The sequence below is a fragment of the Haliotis rubra genome, unplaced genomic scaffold, assembly GCF_003918875.1.
Source record: "Haliotis rubra isolate DU_JTF1 unplaced genomic scaffold, ASM391887v1 Scf193, whole genome shotgun sequence".
Lineage (NCBI taxonomy): Eukaryota > Metazoa > Mollusca > Gastropoda > Lepetellida > Haliotidae > Haliotis > Haliotis rubra.
In genome coordinates, this window is record NW_025765925.1 from 530,168 (window position 1) to 552,448 (window position 22,281).

General features: G+C 41.9%; 1 protein-coding gene across 1 annotated transcript in view; it reads left to right on the top strand.

Annotated features, from left to right (window-relative positions):
* The window catches only part of LOC124274666 (synaptophysin-like), a 134,575-nt gene that overhangs the window by 103,135 nt on the left and 9,159 nt on the right, over window positions 1-22,281 (top strand). The window contains exons 3-6 of the mRNA XM_046710026.1: window positions 14,283-14,407; window positions 15,381-15,573; window positions 18,566-18,757; window positions 19,666-19,768. Coding sequence (XP_046565982.1) covers window positions 14,283-14,407; window positions 15,381-15,573; window positions 18,566-18,757; window positions 19,666-19,768 — 613 coding nt within the window. The remainder of the gene's footprint in view (window positions 1-14,282; window positions 14,408-15,380; window positions 15,574-18,565; window positions 18,758-19,665; window positions 19,769-22,281) is intronic.

Below are 22,281 nucleotides of genomic sequence, written 5' to 3' on the forward strand. Positions count from 1 at the left end.
AGCTGCACGATGTCCATTGCTGCTCTGTTTCAATGTTTGTAAAGCTGGCCGATAAAAACGTCTGAGACACTTAAACTATTCATTGCACTGCTATATGGTCAATAATGGTAATTATAAATCTCTGAATTGTTTGATGATAAAAACAACTCTGTTTCCCATGTAAGAATTAGATTACTCCAATGTATAACTGGTTTCTAAAAGGTCAGAAATCCTTTGATCATCAAAAACATCATCAGATCTCAGTGTTAGCAACCTGTTCTCGCGAAGACGAGAGACCACTTGTACTCTGCGAACGTGCATGAAGAAGAATCTGTGTTTGCGACCTTTGTGTGAAAAAAAAGTTGGGATGGGAGACGAGAATCATGATCAAAGATGTACAATAAGATTACAGAGCAGAAGCAGGTCGGTCCTTAAGTTAATCAGCCAACACTTGCACCAGATTAACGCGTGCGAGGATATGAAACGTTTCTCCAGACAGGGTCAATGGCTTGCCACACTTAAAGTAAGAATCGGATATTACAACTTCAACACCTCTTTCTTGGGATTACTGAAAACTTTATGCAGGAACTGGGTGAAAAAAGCAGGATGGTTATAGATTGGCTCTCTTGGCTGATGGTATCGGAAATGGATGTTTTTGATTTGGAATGAACTGGTGAAAGTCATCCAGCGATCTGGTTAATATGTCATTATGGATGGCAAGCTGTTATTGCATGTCAAGCCAATCGGCTTACTGGCAATTCATGCAAGCACATCAAAGTCACCATATGGGCTAAATATGCACAGGGTTGAAAAAATATTTTCATATTTTGATGAATGTTTTTGGAATATGAGAATGCATAGGAATGACGGTGATTAGCTGTCTTCCATGTGTTACTGTGGAGTAAGAATAATGACAGTTGGTAGCCTCTAGATCAAAGAAACAGGGACAGCTAATGAAACAAAAGCTGTGTATTTTCTGCGGCTGTCAGGGAGGTTATGTTCTAAATGTCAAGGACATTTAGGCCTTTCAGTAAAGGTCAAGAATTTGACATCCCTTTGACTTTTAACAGAAGAAAATATCAAAGAGACAGGAACTGACATCAGGACTAATGATTCCGGTTGCTGCTCATCTCACTGAGTTGTAATGATGGTAAGAGTTGGTTTGAGTTTCACCTTGTCAAGTTTTACGTTGTCGACAGCTATAACATAAATATCTTCTTGACTCCACAATATATATTTGTGTTTTCAAGAAACTTACAAAAATAAATACAACTTGTTTATACAAGTTTGGAGATATGAAAAATGTCATTGGTTACAGAATCCGATGGTATATATTAGTGTGTGGATGAGACATGTCACGACATCCCAGCCAGCATTTCCAGGTATGTTTGAGTGAAACAAAGAGCCGTGAATTGTTCATTCAGGATGACGACAACAGTGGGCCCTCAGAGGGTTGGAGCAACATTTGGTAACTGTGGGCCCTCAGAGGGTTGGAGCAACATTTGGTAACTGTGGGCCCTCAGAGGGTTGGAGCAACATTTGGTAACTGTGGTACCTCAAACAGGGAGGATTATAGTAACGGTGGAACCTCAAACAGGGAGGATTATGGTAATGGTGGAACCTCAAACAGGGAGGATTATGGTAACGGTGGTACTTTGAAGAGGGAGGATTATGGTAACTGTAGTACTTTGAAGAGGGAAGATTATGGTAACTGTGGTACTTTGAAGAGGGAAGATTGTGGTAATGGTGGTACCTCAAAGAGGGAGGATTATGGTAACGGTGGTACTTTGAAGAGGGAGGATTATGGTAACTGTGGTACCTCAAAGAGGGAGGATTATGGTAACTGTGGTACTTTGAGGAGGGAAGATTATGGTAACAGTGGTACCTCAAAGAGGGAGGATTATGGTAACTGGTACCTCAAAGAGGGAGGATTATGATAATTTTATTCACTCAAAATGGGAGGATTATAGTAACTGGTACCTCAAAGAGGGAGGATTATGGTAACTGTGGTACTTCAAAGAGGGAGGATTATGGTAACTGTGGTACCTCAAAGTGTGAGTATTATGGTAACTGGTACCTCAAAGAGGGAGGATTATGGTAATTGTATCTTAAAGAAGGATTATAGTAACTGTTGTACCTTCAAGAGGGAAGATTATTGTAACTGTGGTACCTCAAAGTGTGAGTATTATGGTAACTGGTACCTCAAAGAGGGAGGATTATGGTAGCTGTGGTGCCTAAGAAATCGAGGATTATGGTAACTGGTACCTCAAAGAGGGAGGATTATGGTAGCTGTGGTACCTCAAAGTGAGTATTATGGTAACTGGTACCTCAAAGAGGGAGGATTATCGAGACTGGTACCTCAAAGAGGGAGGATTATGGTAACTGGTAGCTCAAAGAGGGAGGATTATGGTAGCTGTGGTACCTCAAAAATCGAGGATTATGGTAATTGTGGTTACTTCGGTGTTGCGTGAATGTTTCTGGTTCTTGAAACTCGCCTGTGCAATGAGTTGGAGGTGATAATGCCCTATAGTCAAGTGACCTCCTGAGTATGATTATTTTAAAAATAATAATAATAATAGATCACTTTAACAAGTTCTCTTCTCAAACCTGATTGTACCCAGTTTCCCGCCTTTTTCTTTGATCGGGAAGTTTGATGTCAGTCCACACACAGTCACCACCCTTACATCCACAACATGGAGTACACACAGGAGCATACATGTTGTACATTGATTTGGATGGGGATATTACGATTCCTGTTTGCAACTTGCCATTGATTCAGTGTGAGCAGGAAGAAGCTACGCGGACTCTGTGATACCGCTACAGATCACAGCGTCACGTGGCCCAAAAGTGAAGTTGACTTTAATCAACAGCCCCATGCAGAGTTCTACACACAGCCTATTTGGTTACTCATTTAACTGGAGAGTTATTTATTTCCCCAGGAAATCAACACAGGGCTCTTTCTAGTGGTCTATTTTCTGAAATTTATTTGCCCACTTCTTTCGAGGAACTTTCTTCGGTTTGGAATCTTCATCGGAAAATCTCAAGTGAACTATTTTCGTTTTCATTTATTTTTTGGTCCAGTTCTTTGAATATTTCATTTTCTGGTTATTTACGATGTTTAAACAGTTCTGTTGCAGTTTGGGTATGGTGTTTTGCTGGTTCAGTATAATTGAAATTCTCATGAGTGGTCTTGCATGTCTGGTTCGATTGAATCATCTTTATAGCTGAATCTGTTCTGGAGAACGTAAAGTACTCTGTGTAAGAGAAATGTCTGCTTGTCATAGCGTGGAGTTATTGCTTGATCTGGGATTTATGTCTCAGCAGTCACAGCGCCCTCTGCAGGCAGTACTGAAGCTTGTTTGTGTGCACTGTTTACATGGACCCTCAGCATGGTAATTACTTTAGTAATCCTAAACAATTGGATTAAGGGGGTTTCACAGAGTTGCCACTGGAAGTAATGTTGTTACACAAATCTGTAGGGTAGTTCAGCCATCGCTCTGAGATAGTTTGAGTTCACTCATATGAGGTAGATGATTAGATTAAGGGATGATTAATGCGATTGAGAGTTTTGCAATTCATTTAACTGAAATGAATATAGGCTGTTTTTTCAATAGGGTTTAAGTCTGTTTATTTCAGTATGATATGAAATATTTGCTGAAAAGAGTTTTTCAGATCATCTGATTTGAATGAATTAGCTTTATTGTAAATCAATTCCTAGCTCCAGCAGTAAGAATGCTCCAATTTCATGACATTCATTGACTGAAACTTAGTGGATAATGCTGTGTTGCAAGGGGAAATAACTCTCACTGTGGCACACAAGATAAGATAACTCTTACTGTGGCACACAAGATCAGGTAACTCTTACTGTGGCACACAGGATCAGGTAACTCTTACTGTGGCACACAAGATAAGATAACTCTTACTGTCGCAGGCAAGATCAGGTAACTCTTACTGTCGCACACAAGATCAGGTAACTCTTACTGTGGCATTCAAGATCAGGTAACTCTTACTGTGGCACACAAGATCAGGTAAATCTTACTGTGGCACACAAGATCAGGTAACTCTTACTGTGGCACACAAGATCAGGTAACTCTCACTGTGGCACACAAGATCAGGTAACTCTTACTGTGGCACACAAGATCAGGTAACTCTTACTGTGGCACACAAGATCAGGTAACTCTTACTGTGGCACACAAGATCAGGTAACTCTTACTGTGGCACACAAGATCAGGTAACTCTTACTGTGGCACACAAGATCAGGTAACTCTCACTGTGGCACACAAGATCAGGTAACTCTCACTGTGGCACACAAGATCAGGTAACTCTTACTGTGGCACACAAAGGATATGTCATGGTTTCATGGATAATCTAGCTCAGAACATCATTCAGGTAACCTCACTCAGGTAACCTCACTCAGAGAAGCTAATCAGAACCTCACTCAGGTGTTACCTCATGCAGATAATATCACTCAGAACATCACTCAGGTAAACTTGCTCAGATAATCTAGCTCAGAACATCATTCTGGTAACCTCACTCAGGTAACCTCACTCAGATAAGCCATTCAGAACCTCACTCAGGTGTTACCTCATGCAGATAATATCACTCAGAACATCACTCAGGTAAACTTGCTCAGATAATCTAGCTCAGAACATCACTCAGGTGAACTCAGGTTACTCTAATAAGCTCAGTCAAGTTGCTTCTCTCAGGTAACCTCAGTCACCAATTGTACAACATGCCAGTCAGTCATGTTGAAGGTGACTGTGGTGGAGTTTGTTACAATACCCTCAGTACAAACAGTGACGGAGGGGTAGCCTAATGCTTAAAACGTCTGCTCATCATGCTGAAGACCTGTGTTCGTTTCCACATATGGGTACAATCGTGACCTGTGAGTCACTTAGAAGGTCTGTGTAGTAGACAGGACTTACGACAGCTTTGTTACAACATTCCCTGAATACAAACATACATTCCTGTTTATCTTACCTCACACATAAATGTCATTTTCTGATTGGCTCAGCCAATCAGTGTACCCCGCTTACAAGTGAGGAACATTTTCTATGTTACCTGCTGGGAATGCCGAACTGTGGGAATTCATTTGTTACTTCGTGTTGGTAGTGTTTGGGCTAACTCTGGTACTCCTTGTTATAATCCAATACCCGTTCTTCAAACAGTTTAAAATTAATATTGAGGTGTTCGGTAAGTTAAATACGTTGTTCACTGGTCACAAGGGGGACATGGGTTGATGTACCCTCTATGTTTGTTTATGTTTCCTGAGCTCAAAGGTGCAGGTACAGCATTACACAGGAATCTCAGTTTACAATCTGTGCCGTAAAACATAATTCACATGTTTTTTAAGAATCAATCCAAGTGTTTATAAACTGCCAACTGCTGAAAGGATACATGTGGATTCTGGTGGGAGATTGATGGCAAACCGTTAACGCATCATTAGACTTTGTTCATTTCCAAGCAGCTTGTAAACAAACTTCCTTGTTCACTGATGAGAAGGTGGGGCAGGACCATGTTAAATAAGTGAGATGAGTTCTAGTGGAATGGTGTGAACAATTCCATCAGTTGCCTGCACCAAACTCTCTTCCACAGGGCTTCCAACCATTCCCAGTGCAAGTTTAATTTATCAGCTAAGATTTAATTTTACTCCTTAAGCCATAGATAGACAGGTGGTTTGTATTAGTTCTGTCACATAATCAATACATTAATCGACAAAGATTCTTCAACTTAAATCTGTGAATGGCTTGCCTGGGTGGGTTGAGCTCACATGGCGGCCAATCAATGGAAAAGTAGCTGTCCTGACATGAAATCGGGCTTCTGCTTAATTACATTCCGAAAGGAGGAGGAAACAGTCTCAATATTTCCTGTGCCGCAGGTCTGTTCATGGTTTTGGTATTCATGCAGTACTAGACGGCCAGGTTACCACCTCCTGAAGTGCTTGCTTTCACAGCTGATTCACCCCAGAGGTGCTGCATGATGGGATATGATAAAGTCTATCAGTACTTCCGACTCACTTTGGTCTCACATGGAAATTTGGGATATGGCGTTCTTATCTTCATGCTGCATTTTGTTTAACTGATTAGTTAGAGGACTGAAAGTTGCAGCATTTTTATTCAGGAGGGAATTCCTGGGCCATAAAGAAGCTTTACATGGAGATAAAGTTGGCAAGGTTCTGATTGAAATGTTCTGAAATGGGGTATAGGTTTCAGCCAAGGTCACGTCACTGGTGTCTGCTAATAAGGTAACCTCTCAGTCTTGAAAAAAACCTATTTGGTATGTGATAAATTCTTGTCCTTTAGCACTTTGTTGGAGATAAATAATAAATCTGACACCATATCTAAAAAGTGCGAAATTGAAAAATGGATTTTCTCTCAAGTGCGTTAAGCCCTGTTATTTATGCCTCCCCATTTGCAAGAAACCACCGATACTGACGTCTTTACAACTAATGTCAAACAAAATAAAAATGGAGGCGTAAAAAAGTAGTTAGACCTGCACACATCAACAGCTTCACGTTTCTCAGTCTGTCATCACTTGTCCAGCCTTTGTCATGGATATATTGATCACAACGAATTTAATCACCAGAATCACAATTATTAACTTGAATCTTTTCCATGAGAAAACAAGGTCATCTGAACTTGTTCATGGAGCTGGCTTTATCACACGATCACTTTGCCTTCAAAGGAACGATAAAAATGTATGTGTCATGGAGAAGCTTTGGAATATGAGATTACCGAATATTTGTATGGTAACTGTTGATAGTCACGTGTGAATTAGGTGTGGTAATTGCAGGGATCGGGGCTGAGAGAGGTAGTCTTGGATTATCAGCTGAAACAACATATGAAGGATGAAGTATTTCACCATACATTATCAGTGTTGTAGGACAGTCATCATTAACAAGTATTTCTGTACAGGGCAGTGGATGAGCTGGAGACTAGGGCCAAGTTTGATGGCCAACTTGGACACATTGCGTGATGTCTTGATGTCCTCTTGGGGTCATGTAGCTAAAAGTTTGAGAAAACCTAACTCACTCACTCATACTCACCTTCTGACACTCACTCACTCACTCACTAACCTTCTGATACTCACTCACTCGCTCTCCTTCACCTGTCTATGTGTATGTTTCTACTTGAATCAAGTTTTCAATATTCTCCTTTTATTTATTGGTTGATTGTTTCAAGAACCAGTCTGTATAAGGTTTTCACTTCAGCCAGAGACAGAATCAACAGTGAACATAGATGATGAGCTTTCAGAAACCTGTGTTCACATGCTACAACAGTAGCTTGCAACTTACAGCAGATAAATATCAGATGTAGCCATGGAAGAAATTATAATCCACAGAACAAGTTGAAAACAGTATGTTCCATTTCGGAATGCTTTTTTGTGAAGCTATTTATAACTCAGTGAGCTGTGCAGCAATTTACTTTAATTACTACGACCCAAGTTTCTGAATCACATTCATTTTTTGCATGGATGGCCTTCAAATGATACTCTGAGAGATGTAAAAATACAACCAAAATGTCTCTGAGACTGAAACAGCTTTTTTAATGCCCTAAGTAATAATAAAAACATCAACTTCATCATTCACATCCTTTTACAAAAACAGTATGAGTGGTGGCTATTCCGGTTACAAGGATACCAACTAACATTAAGTTGAGAATGTGACAGGGTAATTCAGTGTAGAGCTAGAGGGGACTTTGATCCTCTTGGCAAGCTTAACTTAACCTGGAGATGTTTTTACACAGGAAGACCAAGATTTTAACTTTCTTAGTAAAATCATATCTGTTTCTTCTTTATGTAGCATTGTGCCACATCCTTCACTTGTCCACTGATAACAAGCTGTTGCGAGGTAGTTATGGAGTGGGCCCAACTGGAAAGATGACCCTCACGTGGTCCAAACCTCCAACATTGAACAGCAGATGCATTTGCATAATGTGGCAATCATGCAAATTTGTACCTGCTTTTTACCCAAGGAAAACATATTGCAGATCCAATAATTGGCTCAAGGAAGAATATTAGCTTGCTGCCTACACAGGGGCTATTATTAAGTGTAATTGGGAGGAATATTAACATGGGTCTTGTGTACTGTGTCTGCCTGGTCTAAACAACCTGGACAAGCAGATTTGTCCTTCAGTACCGTACATAATAATTAGTTTTCTACAGTGTTGTTTGTTCAATAATCAATGCTCAAGAATCACACGTTTTAGTCAGGATGCTGAAATTAAGTACATTAACATTTAGATATCCTTTCCTGCAAGGCATTATGTCACAGAGGATAGTGGTCAGTTTTTGTGGTGTCCTGCGGAGACCGGAACAAATGTGCTCGGAGTGTTCATGTTCTGCAGCAGTGTGGCCATTAGGAGGCTGCTGTCACTGTACTGTAGCTGGTAGTTACATGGGGAAATCAAATAACTGGCTTTGATTGACAGTATGTTATTTCTGCATTGAGGGAAGAATGACTGAAATTATATTTGTGGTGGAATTATATGAAAACAGCATGGAGTAGCATAATGTTGAGGGAATGAGTATGGTGGTACGATGCTTTTAACAATATGACGGCGGGGGACACCAGAAATAGGCTTCACACATTGTACCCATGTGGGGAATCTAACCCGGGTCTTCAGTGTGACAAGCAAATGCTTCAACCACTAGGCTACCCCACCGTTGAAGGTTATTGAAATATATTGTATCTGGGATGATTACTGATTATTGGCAGCATAAATTGGTCTGAAATCGTATCTGTTTATGAAGTTAATTGTCATTTTGACAGTCACTCTGGCCTGGTTTTAGCCTAAGAGCCTTCGTTAGTGCTCAATACGTGTTCAATTTCACTCACTTCACACCTCGTTAACAAGCAAAACTGAGAATGACACGGAAAAAGCATGCACTGACACTTTTGCATTGAGAAATGATTCCAATTTCGGCCAAGCTTAGGTTGAAATGTACTTTGTGTAAAAGAAGACTTGAAAGAAGGGAATCAGTTGTTATGATGTTGTATCATGAAAACAGGAAACTTGGTTATGGTACAAGAAAATGGGAAATGATTGTGTTTCGCTATTTTCTTATCACTGACTGATCCTGTCATGTCCAACAAGTCACAGACAAATTACAATCTATTTGGATGTTTTTTGTACCAATCTGCGCCCCATGTTCTCCCAGCTTGACGTGAATTGATTGCTGCTTGGCATCCTACCAGTCCAGCCATGCTGCTGTTGCGTTAACACACCAAATCTAGTCAGCTGGAATACTCGCTTTACTTCTCTTTACTCAGTTGCTCAACGTGTTGAAGACAGAAAATGATGTGGTTTGCATTAGCTCACCTTGTGTAGATTCTTTAAAATATGAAGTGGGATGAATAAGTTTCATGCAAACAAATTGGGTTCAGGTGTCACCATTGTTTGAGACAGCCTCCGTGGTGTAGTGGTTAGAGCGTCCGCCCGGAGAGCAGAAGGTCGCGGGTTCGATCCCTGACCGCGTCATACCAAAAGACGTTAAAATATCGTACTTGTTGGTCCCTGCCTGGCGTTCAGCATTAATGGGTACAACAAGGACTGGTCGGCTCGGAGTCAGTATACTGTGTCTGAGTGGGGTATTCATGCTTCACTGCGGCATGGTATCTCAGTGAGCTTGCACTATAAAACCAGCTTCAGTCTGGGCTAGTACAAGCAGCCGCACATACACATACACACGTATGCACGTCGTCATATGAGCGAAATATTCTCAAGCACGACGTTAAACCCAATTTCACCTCACCTCACCTCACCATTGTTTGATGTGTTTGTTGTTTACATCACACTATATGAAGATGATCTGTAAATAATCAAGCCTGGACCACACAATCCAGTGATTGACATAAGAAGCATTGATCTACACAATAGAAATACAATGGCATGCAGCCGCCAGGTCAGCGAGCCTGAGCACCTGATCCTGTGGGTTGCTTGAGACCAACTCTAACCCAGATCTCCATGGGGAACAGTGTTTGAATTTATCGTGTGTCCTAGGGGTGGTTGTCCTTGAAGTTTTTCCTATTATATTAGTAGTTAAGTCAACACAAGGGTTATGAATTGTTCGATTTTCATTTAGTAGCAGGTTGAAACGAGATTATACGGAGAGAGAAGATGTAATGGATTGATATTGAAAAAATCAAAGTAAGAAAACGTCAAGCTAAATGTTTTATGTTTTCTTCTCAAGGTTTCCTCACTTCTAGAATGGAGATCTCTTGTAGATTGAGGATTTACTGTGACTGAAATAACTCTAAATATGTTGTACAGACACTTTAAAGTTCAGGCAGGCTTCGACCATGTTTTTGGACAGCAAGTGGATTATTAGATCAACCATTATTTCGTCTCGACAACTTACCTTCATTAATCTGTTGTAACACTAAGTTAATAGAATTGTTTCTCAAAACGCTTTTGCTCAGCATTCTAGGCAAACAAATTTATGTCCAAAACCTGTTCATAACTCATTTTGCCGCCTGTCGAAGACATTTCTTGAAGTCTAGGCTGGTTCTGAGTCACCCTCCAAAGCTGCTCTGGTTAAATCATCATTTAATCCTCATCATGCGGAGTATGGGACATATAAACGGTGTCTACAAACTTGGCACCGCAGTTCCTGGAACTACCAGGAAATAATGGTCCTAGCTGATAACTTAATATGATCACGACAAACATGGTTACCGCGACTTGGCAAGTTGCACCTAATAACATTGCTCACAGCATGGAGCCTGGGCTGCACCAACCAATAACACTTCCTGTATTTAGTTCCAACCTAAAGGACTCTACAATTAGATTACTCTGAATCTATTGAGACGGAGTTGAGAAGCTATGTGAAAAGCCTTATCACTTATCATAGCGATTGCATGAGTAAATTGTGAGCTATCATTCCAGTTGGATTGTGGGATAGGGAATAACTGTATATTGATTACATATTCCATCTACGGTTATAGTTAGGCATAACACTTACGATGTCTGTAGAGACGTATAAGTTTCAGTTGTTCAATAACTCTTGTCCGACGTCCCTCTCAGTGTGGAGACAATGTGGATCATGTGTCTAATGGACTCTCTCGGAATTCATACAATTTACCTTTGTTGTCACAGTAACTAATACTGAAGTCTCCCATATCTGTTGGTTCAGTTTATCATTTGTGTGTCTACCTTGTGATAATAGTCTTCATTTCTTTGCTTAAAACTTCCAAGGTAAATTGTTAGTAGTCTATTTTAATAAAAACCAATATAGTTCACTATTTGGTGTAGAACAGGATTGTTTATCTGTTATTTCATTAAGAGCAGGTGTGTTAGCCAAGTGGTAACAGAGTTAGCTGAGTCTGGCTCAAGGTCTGAGTTTGATACCCACCTTGAGTCAAGTTTAGTTAGATGCTATGATGTGTTGCTGTTCTGTGACCAAATTGTGGGGGCAGTTGGTTAGCCTAGTGGTTAAAGCGTTTGCTCGTTACCCCAAAGATCCGGGTTCGATTCCCCACATGGGTACAATGTGTGAAGCCCATTTCTGGTGTCCCCCACCTTGATGTTGCTGGAATATTGCTAAAAGCGGCATAAAACCAAACTCACTCACTCACCCAAAGAGTTGGAGAACTTCACACTTTTACCAAGTTCATTGTTTCACGATGTAGGTTTTGTATTGACCACATGGTGCAGTGGAGCAGCTAACTAAGGACAAAGGTTTTGTAGCACCGCGGCATCGCTTCCCTCCTCCTTGCCACAGATCACATTACTAACTTGTGATACATTGCTTGTAATGAGGAAAGATGGACACTTTAATTACATGACACAGGGTCCTGCGATATTGACATGGCAAATGACCTGTGTAAATATGAAACAATGGCCGATGAATGCTTGTGGCAAAATTGATGGCAAATGTCCCCCTCAGACAGCCAACACTGATTTATACTGCGATCATTTCACGCCCCCGCTGGTATCAAGGGCCAGAAGTGCTGTCTAACAAAATATTGTATTCAGCATTCACTGAGTAATGAGCAAATATGTTGTGATATCCATTATCACGATGGATTATCATATCATGGTTGTCATACGCTTTGACATGAAGGTCATGTTACTCATATAAATTTTGCTCTGGAGATGAGATTGTGGATCTACATGTTGATGCAGACATGATTGGTCTTGTACATCTTGCTGCTGAACCTTGGTTGGCAGACATAAGAGGAGGCAGCGTTGTATAACTGTGTTATAGACTGAGTGGTATTGTATAGCATTGTATGCCGGGCCAGGGAGTTATTGGTGGTCCAGCACTCCGAGTGAGGAGGACTTAGCGTGGCACTTGTCACTGACACACACAGGCCCAGTGCTCTTTAATCATCATTACAGCGAGTCAAGTTCCACATCACAAGTCAGACCAGATAGCTTTTAATGCACAACAACCTTGCTATGTAGAATATTCTACGTCAGCAGCATGTTCATTGTTTACAAATGAACTGTAAGGTTAATGGTTAAAGCGTTGGCTCGTCACGCCGAAGACCCCGGGTTTGAATCCCCACATGGGCACATTGTGTGAAGCCCATTTCTGGTGTCCCCCGCCGTGATGTTGCTGGAATATTGCTAAAAGCAGCGTAAAACCAAACTCAGTCAGTCAGTCAGTCAGTCAGTCAGTTAATGAGGCATCGTTTCACCATCAGTGACCACATCTTGTTTCTTGACAATCTTGAACATCTGATTTTTGGTGAATTTCTTGTGTTGCAAAAATATTTCACATGGACATGGCAGTGAAAGTATGTAGAAGCTGCACATAGATTGCTGGGTAATAGGTCATTAGATTAGGGTACTTCTGGTGTACGTCATTGCTCCGATAATTCAGTGATAGGCATTTAGGGTCAGATTGTACATTCTGTCTGTATTGTCGGGGTCAGGTTGAACATGCTGTTTGTAGTGTCAGGGGTCTGGTTTTGCAACACCCACTGCAGTTTCAGAATCGGGGATGAGGATGTACATGTTGTCTGTAGTGTAGGGGTCACCGTCTGATACACCAGTAGTGCTGACCTTACCACTGCTGTCAGACCTGGTTACAATAAGCCATCACACTGTCACTTTCTGTGTCTAGAATATTGATGGAGTCGGAGGCAACATTGAGGCATAGTTTCCGCCTGGGCTTTACACAGTTTCTCCATGTTCCGTGATACTGGTACTAGAGTGATAGCTGCGTATTAACCACTCACTCACTCACTCACTCACTCACTCACTCACTCACTCACTCACTCACTCACTCACTCTGATACCAGGGTGTACCTGACATACTGGTTGATGTAGCTGTACCACCACCCGCACGCACACACACACACTCACACTCACTCACTCACTCACTCACTCACTCACTCACTCACTCACTCACTCACTCACTCACTCACTCACTCACTCACTCACTCACTCACTCACTCTTGAGCAGGACTATTCTCACAGATAACTGAACGTCACCTATGGTTTTAATAAACTGTTGCTGTAGGGGAACTTGTGTGCAGGAGTTGGAAGCTAACTTGTATTTACCTGGATGTTTGATAGTAGATAAAAGACATCTTTATTAACAACTCCAGACAAATTTTGAACCCAAATAGGCGGAGAACAAAACCTCGGAGGGAGGATTTGGATTTGAATGACAACATCGATTACTTCCTGTCTTTATAAAGTAGTTTCTTGTTTGGGTAAATAAAGATGAAAGGTGCTACAGGGTATTTATGATGATGAAAGACCCAGAACATCACTGTGTCTCTGGAGAGAATCCCTTTCAGGTTGATCAAAGGCATTTACCAGAATGTTTCCGACACAGGCAGTACTTGGACATTTTTGTCAGAGTGATTTTATTGTGGTCTAATTATGCAAGCTATTTCTAAGGTGGACAGGCTACAAGAGATTCATACTGGAATATATTGACCTAAATGACCAACCTGTTCATAGTTGCAGCTCATTTGATTATTGACTAGCACGCTTGCCAAACATTGCACATTGGGTCTCCGTAATATGTTATTACTCTTGCTGTTTACGCTTGTTCCTTGACTCAATTTAAAGGTCAATGTCAGTATAACTTACCACATTTATTCCCAATTGGAACTGATTTTACTACTGATTATAATAACTTATGGTGTGATATAATGTCAGTTGTCCATACATCTGTTAGTCTGACCATGTCCTTCCGTCATAACCTGTGACTGTGAAGCTGAAAAAGACTCTGTGGGCAAGTCTTCCTTCCTATGTTGGTTGATTGGGGTTCGTGTACCGGACACATGTAGATATAGCCTGCTTCAATCAGCTAAAGGTAAACCAAGTAACTTTGTTTTTCAGATTGTGGCCATATTTGCTTTTGCAACAACCACCAGCTTCAGGACCAATTCATCTTTGAAGACCAAATGTAACAATGCAAGCAACCCCTGGAAGGAATTCGTCTATGACTACTCATATCCATTTGAGTAAGTACCAGTTTCAATTCTCCGAACAGTCCACAATCCTCCATCAGTCCACTCTCCTCCATCAGTCCACACTCTTCCATCAGTCCACTTTCTTCCATCAGTCCACGCTACTCCATCAGTCCACTATCCTCCATCTGTCCACTATCCTCCATCAGTCCACTCTCTTCCATTAGTCCACTATCCTCCATCTGTCCACTATCCTCCATCAGTCCACTCTCCTCCATCAGTCCATGCTCCTCCATCTGTCCACTATCCTTCATCAGTCCACTATCCTCCATCAGTCCATGCTCCTCCATCTGTCCACTATCCTCCATGAGTCCATGCTCCTCCATCAGTCCACTATCCTCCATCTGTCCACTATCCTCCATCAGTCCACTATCCTCCATCAGTCCATGCTCCTCCATCTGTCCACTATCCTCCATCAGTCCACTATCCTCCATCAGTCCATGCTCCTCCATTAGTCCATGCTCCTCCATCTGTCCACTATCCTCCATCTGTCCACTATCCTCCATCTGTCCACTATCCTCCATCAGTCCACTATCCTCCATCAGTCCATTCTCCTCCATCAGTCCACTATCCTCCATCTGTCCATGCTCCTCCATCAGTCCGCTATCCTCCATCTGTCCACTATCCTCCATCAGTCCACTATTCTCCATCAGTCCATGCTCCTCCATCAGTCAGCTATCCTCCATCAGTCCACTGTCCTATCCTCCATCAGTCAGCTATCCTCCATCTATCCACTATCCTCCATCTGTCCACTATTCTCCATCAGTCCATGCTCCTCCATCTGTCCACTATCCTCCATCAGTCCACTATCCTCCATCAGTCCATGCTCCTCCATTAGTCCATGCTCCTCCATCAGTCCACTATCCTCCATCAGTCCACTATCCTTCATCAGTCCACTCTTCTCCATTAGTCCATGCTCCTCCATCAGTCCACGCTCCTCCATTAGTCCATACCTCTTGTCTTGCAGTCTGCGAAGTGTTGCAGTTGTCATCAACTGTAATGGCACATCAATACCCTACTACCTGGGACAGAGTGAGACGACACAAGCCCAGTTCTACGTGTTTGTCGGAGTCATTGCCTTCCTCTACTGCATTGGTGCTCTTATTCTCTACATCTTCTTTGACGATCTCTACCGCAAAAACAACCGAATTGTCATTGGGGTGAGTGAACTGAGTGTATTACAGTTTGTACAAGTGTTTTCCTTATTTACTGAAGCTCAAGTTACAAAGTGGGATGTTTTGATTTTTCGGCATGTTTTTATAAATTGCGTTGTAACATATGTAAGAGTTGTGTCCCATGACCCCCATGATACATCTGAAGGTGTCAAGGCCAGATTACCCCAACCAAAAGTGAGGTCTCTCATCTTCAATAAGTTGTTTCGTGGTTCAAATTCCTGTTTCACTTTGAAGATGGTTCTTGGTCTGATCTCGGTTTCACTGATGGGTAGACCAGTGGTTAAAGCCTTTGCATTTTTTCTAAAAGAAGCATAAAAACTCATTCACTAATTAGCTAAAATAAGTTTGGTATATCAACCTCCATAATCTCAACCAGGAACATGCCAGGAACCCATAGGGGTTTCAAATCCTGGTTCGCACACATAATTTAAGTAAATATCAGAGAAGTCACTCACCTGCTTGTTTCTTCCACATTACGCTGACATGCCATGATATAACCGGAGCTCACTGACTCACCCGCTTGTTTCTTCCACATTACGCTGACATGCCATGATATAACTGGAGCTCACTGACTCACCCGCTTGTTTCTTCCACATTACGCTGACATGCCATGATATAACTGGAGCTCACTGACTCACCAGCTTGTTTCTTCCACATTACGCTGACATGCCATGATATAACCGGAGCTCACTGACTCACCCGCTTGTTTCTTCCACATTACGCTGACATGCCATGATATAACCGGAGCTCACTGACTCACCCGCTTGTTTCTTCCACATTACGCTGACATGCCATGATATAACCGGAGCTCACTGACTCACCCACTTGTTTCTTCCACATTACGCTGACATGCCATGATATAACTGGAGCTCACTGACCCACCTGCTTGTTTCTTTTACATTACGCTGACATGCCATGATATAACCGGAGCTCACTGACTCACCAGCTTGTTTCTTCCACATAAAACTGACATGCCATGATATAACTGGAGCTCACTGACTCACCCGCTTGTTTCTTCCACATTACGCTGACATGCCATGATATAACTGGAGCTCACTGACTCACCCGCTTGTTTCTTCCACATTACGCTGACATGCCATGATATAACTGGAGCTCACTGAGTCACCCGCTTGTTTCTTCCACATTACGCTGACATGCCATGATATAACTGGAGCTCACTGACTCACCCGCTTGTTTCTTCCACATTACGCTGACATGCCATGATATAACTGGAGCTCACTGAGTCACCCGGCTTGTTTCTTCCACATTACGCTGACATGCCATGATATAACGGAGCTCACTGACTCACCCGCTTGTTTCTTCCACATTACGCTGACATGCCATGATATAACTGGAGCTCACTGAGTCACCCGCTTGTTTCTTCCACATTACGCTGACATGCCATGATATAACTGGAGCTCACTGAGTCACCCGCTTGTTTCTTCCACATTACGCTGACATGCCATGATATAACTGGAGCTCACTGACTCACCCGCTTGTTTCTTCCACATTACGCTGACATGCCATGATATAACCGGAGCTCACTTACTCACCTGCTTGTTTCTTCCACATTAAGCTGACATGTCATGATATAACCGGAGCTCACTGACTCACCTGCTTGTTTCTTCCACATTAAGCTGACATGTCATGATATGACCGGAGCTCACTGACTCACCCGCTTGTTTCTTCCACATTACGCTGACATGCCATGATATAACCGGAGCTCACTGACTCACCCGCTTGTTTCTTCCACATTACGCTGACATGTCATGATATAACTGGAGCTCACTGACTCACCCGCTTGTTTCTTCCACATTACGCTGACATGCCATGATATAACTGGAGCTCACTGACTCACCCGCTTGTTTCTTCCACATTACGCTGACATGCCATGATATAACTGGAGCTCACTGACTCACCCGCTTTACGCTGACATGCCATGATATAACCGCTTCCACATTACGCTGACATGCCATGATATAACTGGAGCTCACTGACTCACCCGCTTGTTTCTTCCACATTACGCTGACATGCCATGATATAACTGGAGCTCACTGACTCACCCGCTTGTTTCTTCCACATTACGCTGACATGCCATGATATAACTGGAGCTCACTGAGTCACCCGCTTGTTCATTCCACATTACGCTGACATGCCATGATATAACCGGAGCTCACTGAGTCACCTGCTTGTTTCTTCCACATTACGCTGACATGCCATGATATAACTGGAGCTCACTGACTCACTCGCTTGTTTCTTCCACATTAAGCTGACATGCCATGATATAACTGGAGCTCACTGACTCACCCGCTTGTTTCTTCCACATTACGCTGACATGCCATGATATAACTGGAGCTCACTGAGTCACCCGCTTGTTTCTTCCACGTAATGCTGACATGCCATGATATAACTTGAGCTCACTGACTCACTCGCTTGTTTCTTCCACATTATGCTGACATGCCATGATATAACTGGAGCTCACTGACTCACCCGCTTGTTTCTTCCACATTACGCTGACATGCCATGATATAACTGGAGCTCACTGACTCACCCGCTTGTTTCTTCCACGTAAAGCTGACATGCCATGATATAACTAGAGCTCACTGACTCACCTGCTTGTTTCTTCCACGTTAAGCTGACATGCCATGATATAACTGGAGCTCACTGACTCACCCGCTTGTTTCTTCCACATTACGCTGACATGCCATGATATAACTGGAGCTCACCCGCTTGTTTCTTCCACATAAAACTGACATGCCATGATATAACTGGAGCTCACTGACTCACCCGCTTGTTTCTTCCACATTACGCTGACATGCCATGATATAACCGGAACTCACTAACTCACCCGCTTGTTTCTTCCACATTACGCTGTTGTGATGCAAAATAACTGAAATACTATGCTAAGTGGCAGCATTAGAACAAACTGACTCATTTGAATGAGTTTGACCAGTGACCTTTTACCTTTTGCTTGCAGGACTTTGTGATATCGGTTGTTATAACTGCCCTATGGCTCATCGCTTCCTCTGCCTGGGCTCAAGGTGTGTCTGACGTCAAGTTCTTCACCGACCCCAGCGAGTCAGGCCTCATCCAGTTGATCCCAGAATGCAAACATGCTCCCTGTGAAGTCGGTCACCTTGGCAACTTTGCAAGCCTTAATGTGTCCATTGTAAGTGTTAAGTTGAGTGGATCTTACACTCGCCTGCCTGAAAAGTCCAGATGACTTAATACTTTGTATCTTGCAGGAAAGTTCAAGCTAACCTCTCTGAAAAACCCAGATAAATTTCATCTTTAGTTGATGTGTAATTAAATATATTTCCTTAGTTCACATAGCTGAAAAACCAAAATACACATCATCCTATTGTCATCTTTAGGAAGTGCCTCACTGTTTTGTTAGTTAAGCATGGTACAAGAAGGAGCATGCCTGCAAGTAGATTGGGCAAAATATATATGAAAGGTCAAGATCATCCTCATGGTCAAAGCTGGAAGAAAACTTTGTTACAACAATAACTCAGGAATCATTTCCTGTATGTCAATGAAACTTGGCAACTTCAATACCTTGTACAAGGCTGCAATGTGAAAAAGGTCACAATGAAGGTAAAGTGTGTGGGGTGGTGGGGTAGCCTAGTGGTTAAAGACCTGGGTTCGATTGCCCACATGGGTACAATGTGTGAAGCCCATTTCTGGTGTCCCCTGCCATGATATTGCTTGAATATTGCTAAAAGCAGCATAAAACCACACTGACTCACTCACTAAAAGTGTGTATCCTTGTCACTGAAATGCCTTTGGGTGATTGATGGGATAGGGGATCCATGGGCCAATAGTGATGTAGGCAACAGCCAACCCTGACCCAAATACCCTAAAGAATGAAGAGGCACTTAAGATATAGTGAAGTGACCCAACGTAGCACTTCTTTTCTGAAAGGCCAGTCATGTTTCATCTTTAGTTAATCTGTCACAATTCCCAATGAAATTTTATCTTTAGCTCACATGAATCATTTTGGTTATTGGCTGTAATGATTTTATCTGAATTGATATGTACCATATCAGGTGATAGTTCCCATCTGTTCCTTTTCAGATCTTCGGATTTCTCAACTTTCTGGTGTGGGCTGCCAACCTGTGGTTCTTGTACAAGGAGACTCCTTGGTTCAAGGTCCGCTCTAAGCCTCCAAGTTCCCCAGGTACGCAGTCCGAGATCGACCCACAGAAAGTATAGTGCTTCACCCAAGCCAGTTACTATGAGCTAGGATTGAAAGCTTGATGCATGGTTATACAAAGTGATTATGATAGGAAATCTGTCATTTCAAGTGTTAAGTGGAGTTCTAATCCTACCGGGATAATTAAAGGTGGCAAACCTGCAGTGGTCTAGTTCTAACCCTTCTCGTGATAATACAAGGTGGTAAACATGCAGTGGTCTCTCTGTCAGGACAAGTGCCAACACCTGAATATTTATGCAATCTTTTTGTATTGAGAGGATAGGGGCTTCATGTATAGTTTGGACACTAGCATTGAAAGCTGTGATTATGCTTAGTCTTCAAGAATAGAATATAAATTCCATTGAAATACAGAAGAATCTTGTGATATTAGGCTTGTGAAAATCATACATCAAGTTTTCTCCTGTTTTTTGTGCTGGGGTCCTTCTTTTGCCTTATCAGTTGTTTCGTTGATCTGCTAACGCAGCACTTCCAACACAGGTTCCATCTTCTGGTGCTATGTAGTTAGGTTGGGGCTCTAGTGATCAGGTTGTTGGAGCAGTGAGTCAGCCATGGATACTGGAGTCAAGGATTGATACTGGAGTCAAGGATTGATACTGGAGTCAAGGATTGTAAAGCAATCAAGGATGCTTCATGTTTATCAGACTGCACGGATAAAGTTCTCCACACCACTGTTGAATGTTCTTCATATCACTGTTGAATGTTCTTCAGACCACAGTTGAATGTTCTTCAGACCACAGTTGAATGTTCTTCAGATCACTGTTGAATGTTCTTCAGACCACAGTTGAATGTTCTTTAGACCACAGTTAAATGTTCTTCAGATCACTGTTGAATGTTCTTCAGACTACAGTTGAATGTTATTCAGACCATGGTTGAATGTTCTTCAGACCATGGTTGAATGTTCTTCAGATCACTGTTGAATGTTCTTCACACCAATGTTGACTGCTGTTGAGTTATATCATACTGGTTGTTCTCTACTGGTTACATGTCAATTTGCTATCTTGGTGTCGCCGGCTCAGTGAAAAACGCTGTGACTTGAGATTTGTGAAATGACGTCATTAGGCAATCTTGGTTTTGCCTACTGTGTGATGAGCATTGTGATATTAGGATTTGTGAAATGACGTCATTAGGCAATCTGGGTTTTGCCTGCTCTGTGATGAACATTCTGTATCTTCTTTGCTATTGTGGACCCCAGCAGCAGTTAAATTATGTCGAGGATTAGCAGGACTAATTGACGGGGTACCAGGATTATTCATAGTTCACACTTATCCAGGAACATCCGGATTGTGATATGTAGGAAATGCAAAATTGTGGATGTGATTTATGCAGGATTATCAGGACTGGGTTACAGGATTATCTGGGAGTAGTACTGTCAGGAAGAAGTCGCCCTTGGAAATATCATATTTATGTGGGAACTAGTATATAGCTGGGAAATGGAGGATTGTGAATAGGTGACACATTGGAATATCAGGATTGTGAATAGGTGACACATTGGAATATCAGGATTGTGAATAGGTGACACATTGGAATATCTGGATTGTGAATAGGATTTGGGGAAGTGAGCCTCAACAAGTGCTGCATATTCAGTGGAACGTGTGTCCTGCAAACTACTAATCCATTGCTAGATGTGTTATTGCAAATAATATAAATCTTTTATATGTGAGCTTGATCTGTCAAGGTAAGTGTGGCTTTTTTAGAGTGGTGTTCATTTTGTGTGAAATATGTCTAAAATATTTTGAAATGGAAATTATTGTACATTCTGAATGATTTCAATCAAAGACATGGCATTCTATTTTCTTCATCAACTTGTACATATGAACTTGCTGCACCTATAAATACAAGCACCTGCCTACCTGTCACACAGCAATGCGTGTGAACTATGTGCATGCTCTCACACATTTCTTCACTGGCCACATCCATCTGCACAGTCAATATTTTCATTCTCATCTTTCCTTTCCACACAAGTCACATTCTTCCAACAATCTGGCTCAGAGAAAGTCAAAAGAGGCCAGACCTGACGTTTTGACAGTTATTAAACTCTAATCCAAAATCTGGTGATAGAGTTGAGTGTGTAGGTTACAGAATATTGTATATTCTCAAATATGACATGTCTTTGTGTATATAGTACTAAGAAGCATTATCTGCATGGCTTCAATCTAGCTGTGGTAACTGTATCTGTGCTGTTGCCTATACATCATATTGATATTGATACTGATATTGATATTGACTCGTCTGTACACAGAGCAGCAGGCTGTTCCATAGTGTTTTCAGGACTGAAAAGCTTCTCTCTGGTGTATGAAAGACAAACTGTCTATTCCTCCAATTACCTTCTCGGTAAAAGGTTTATTATTGGACAATGATATTTCTAACAAACTTGCATGCTCCTCATAGTGTTGAACTATCTATATTATATATACATGTATTGCTGGCTTTCATCAAGGTATATTAGTAACTGGTGACACCCCTCAGCCCTCACATGG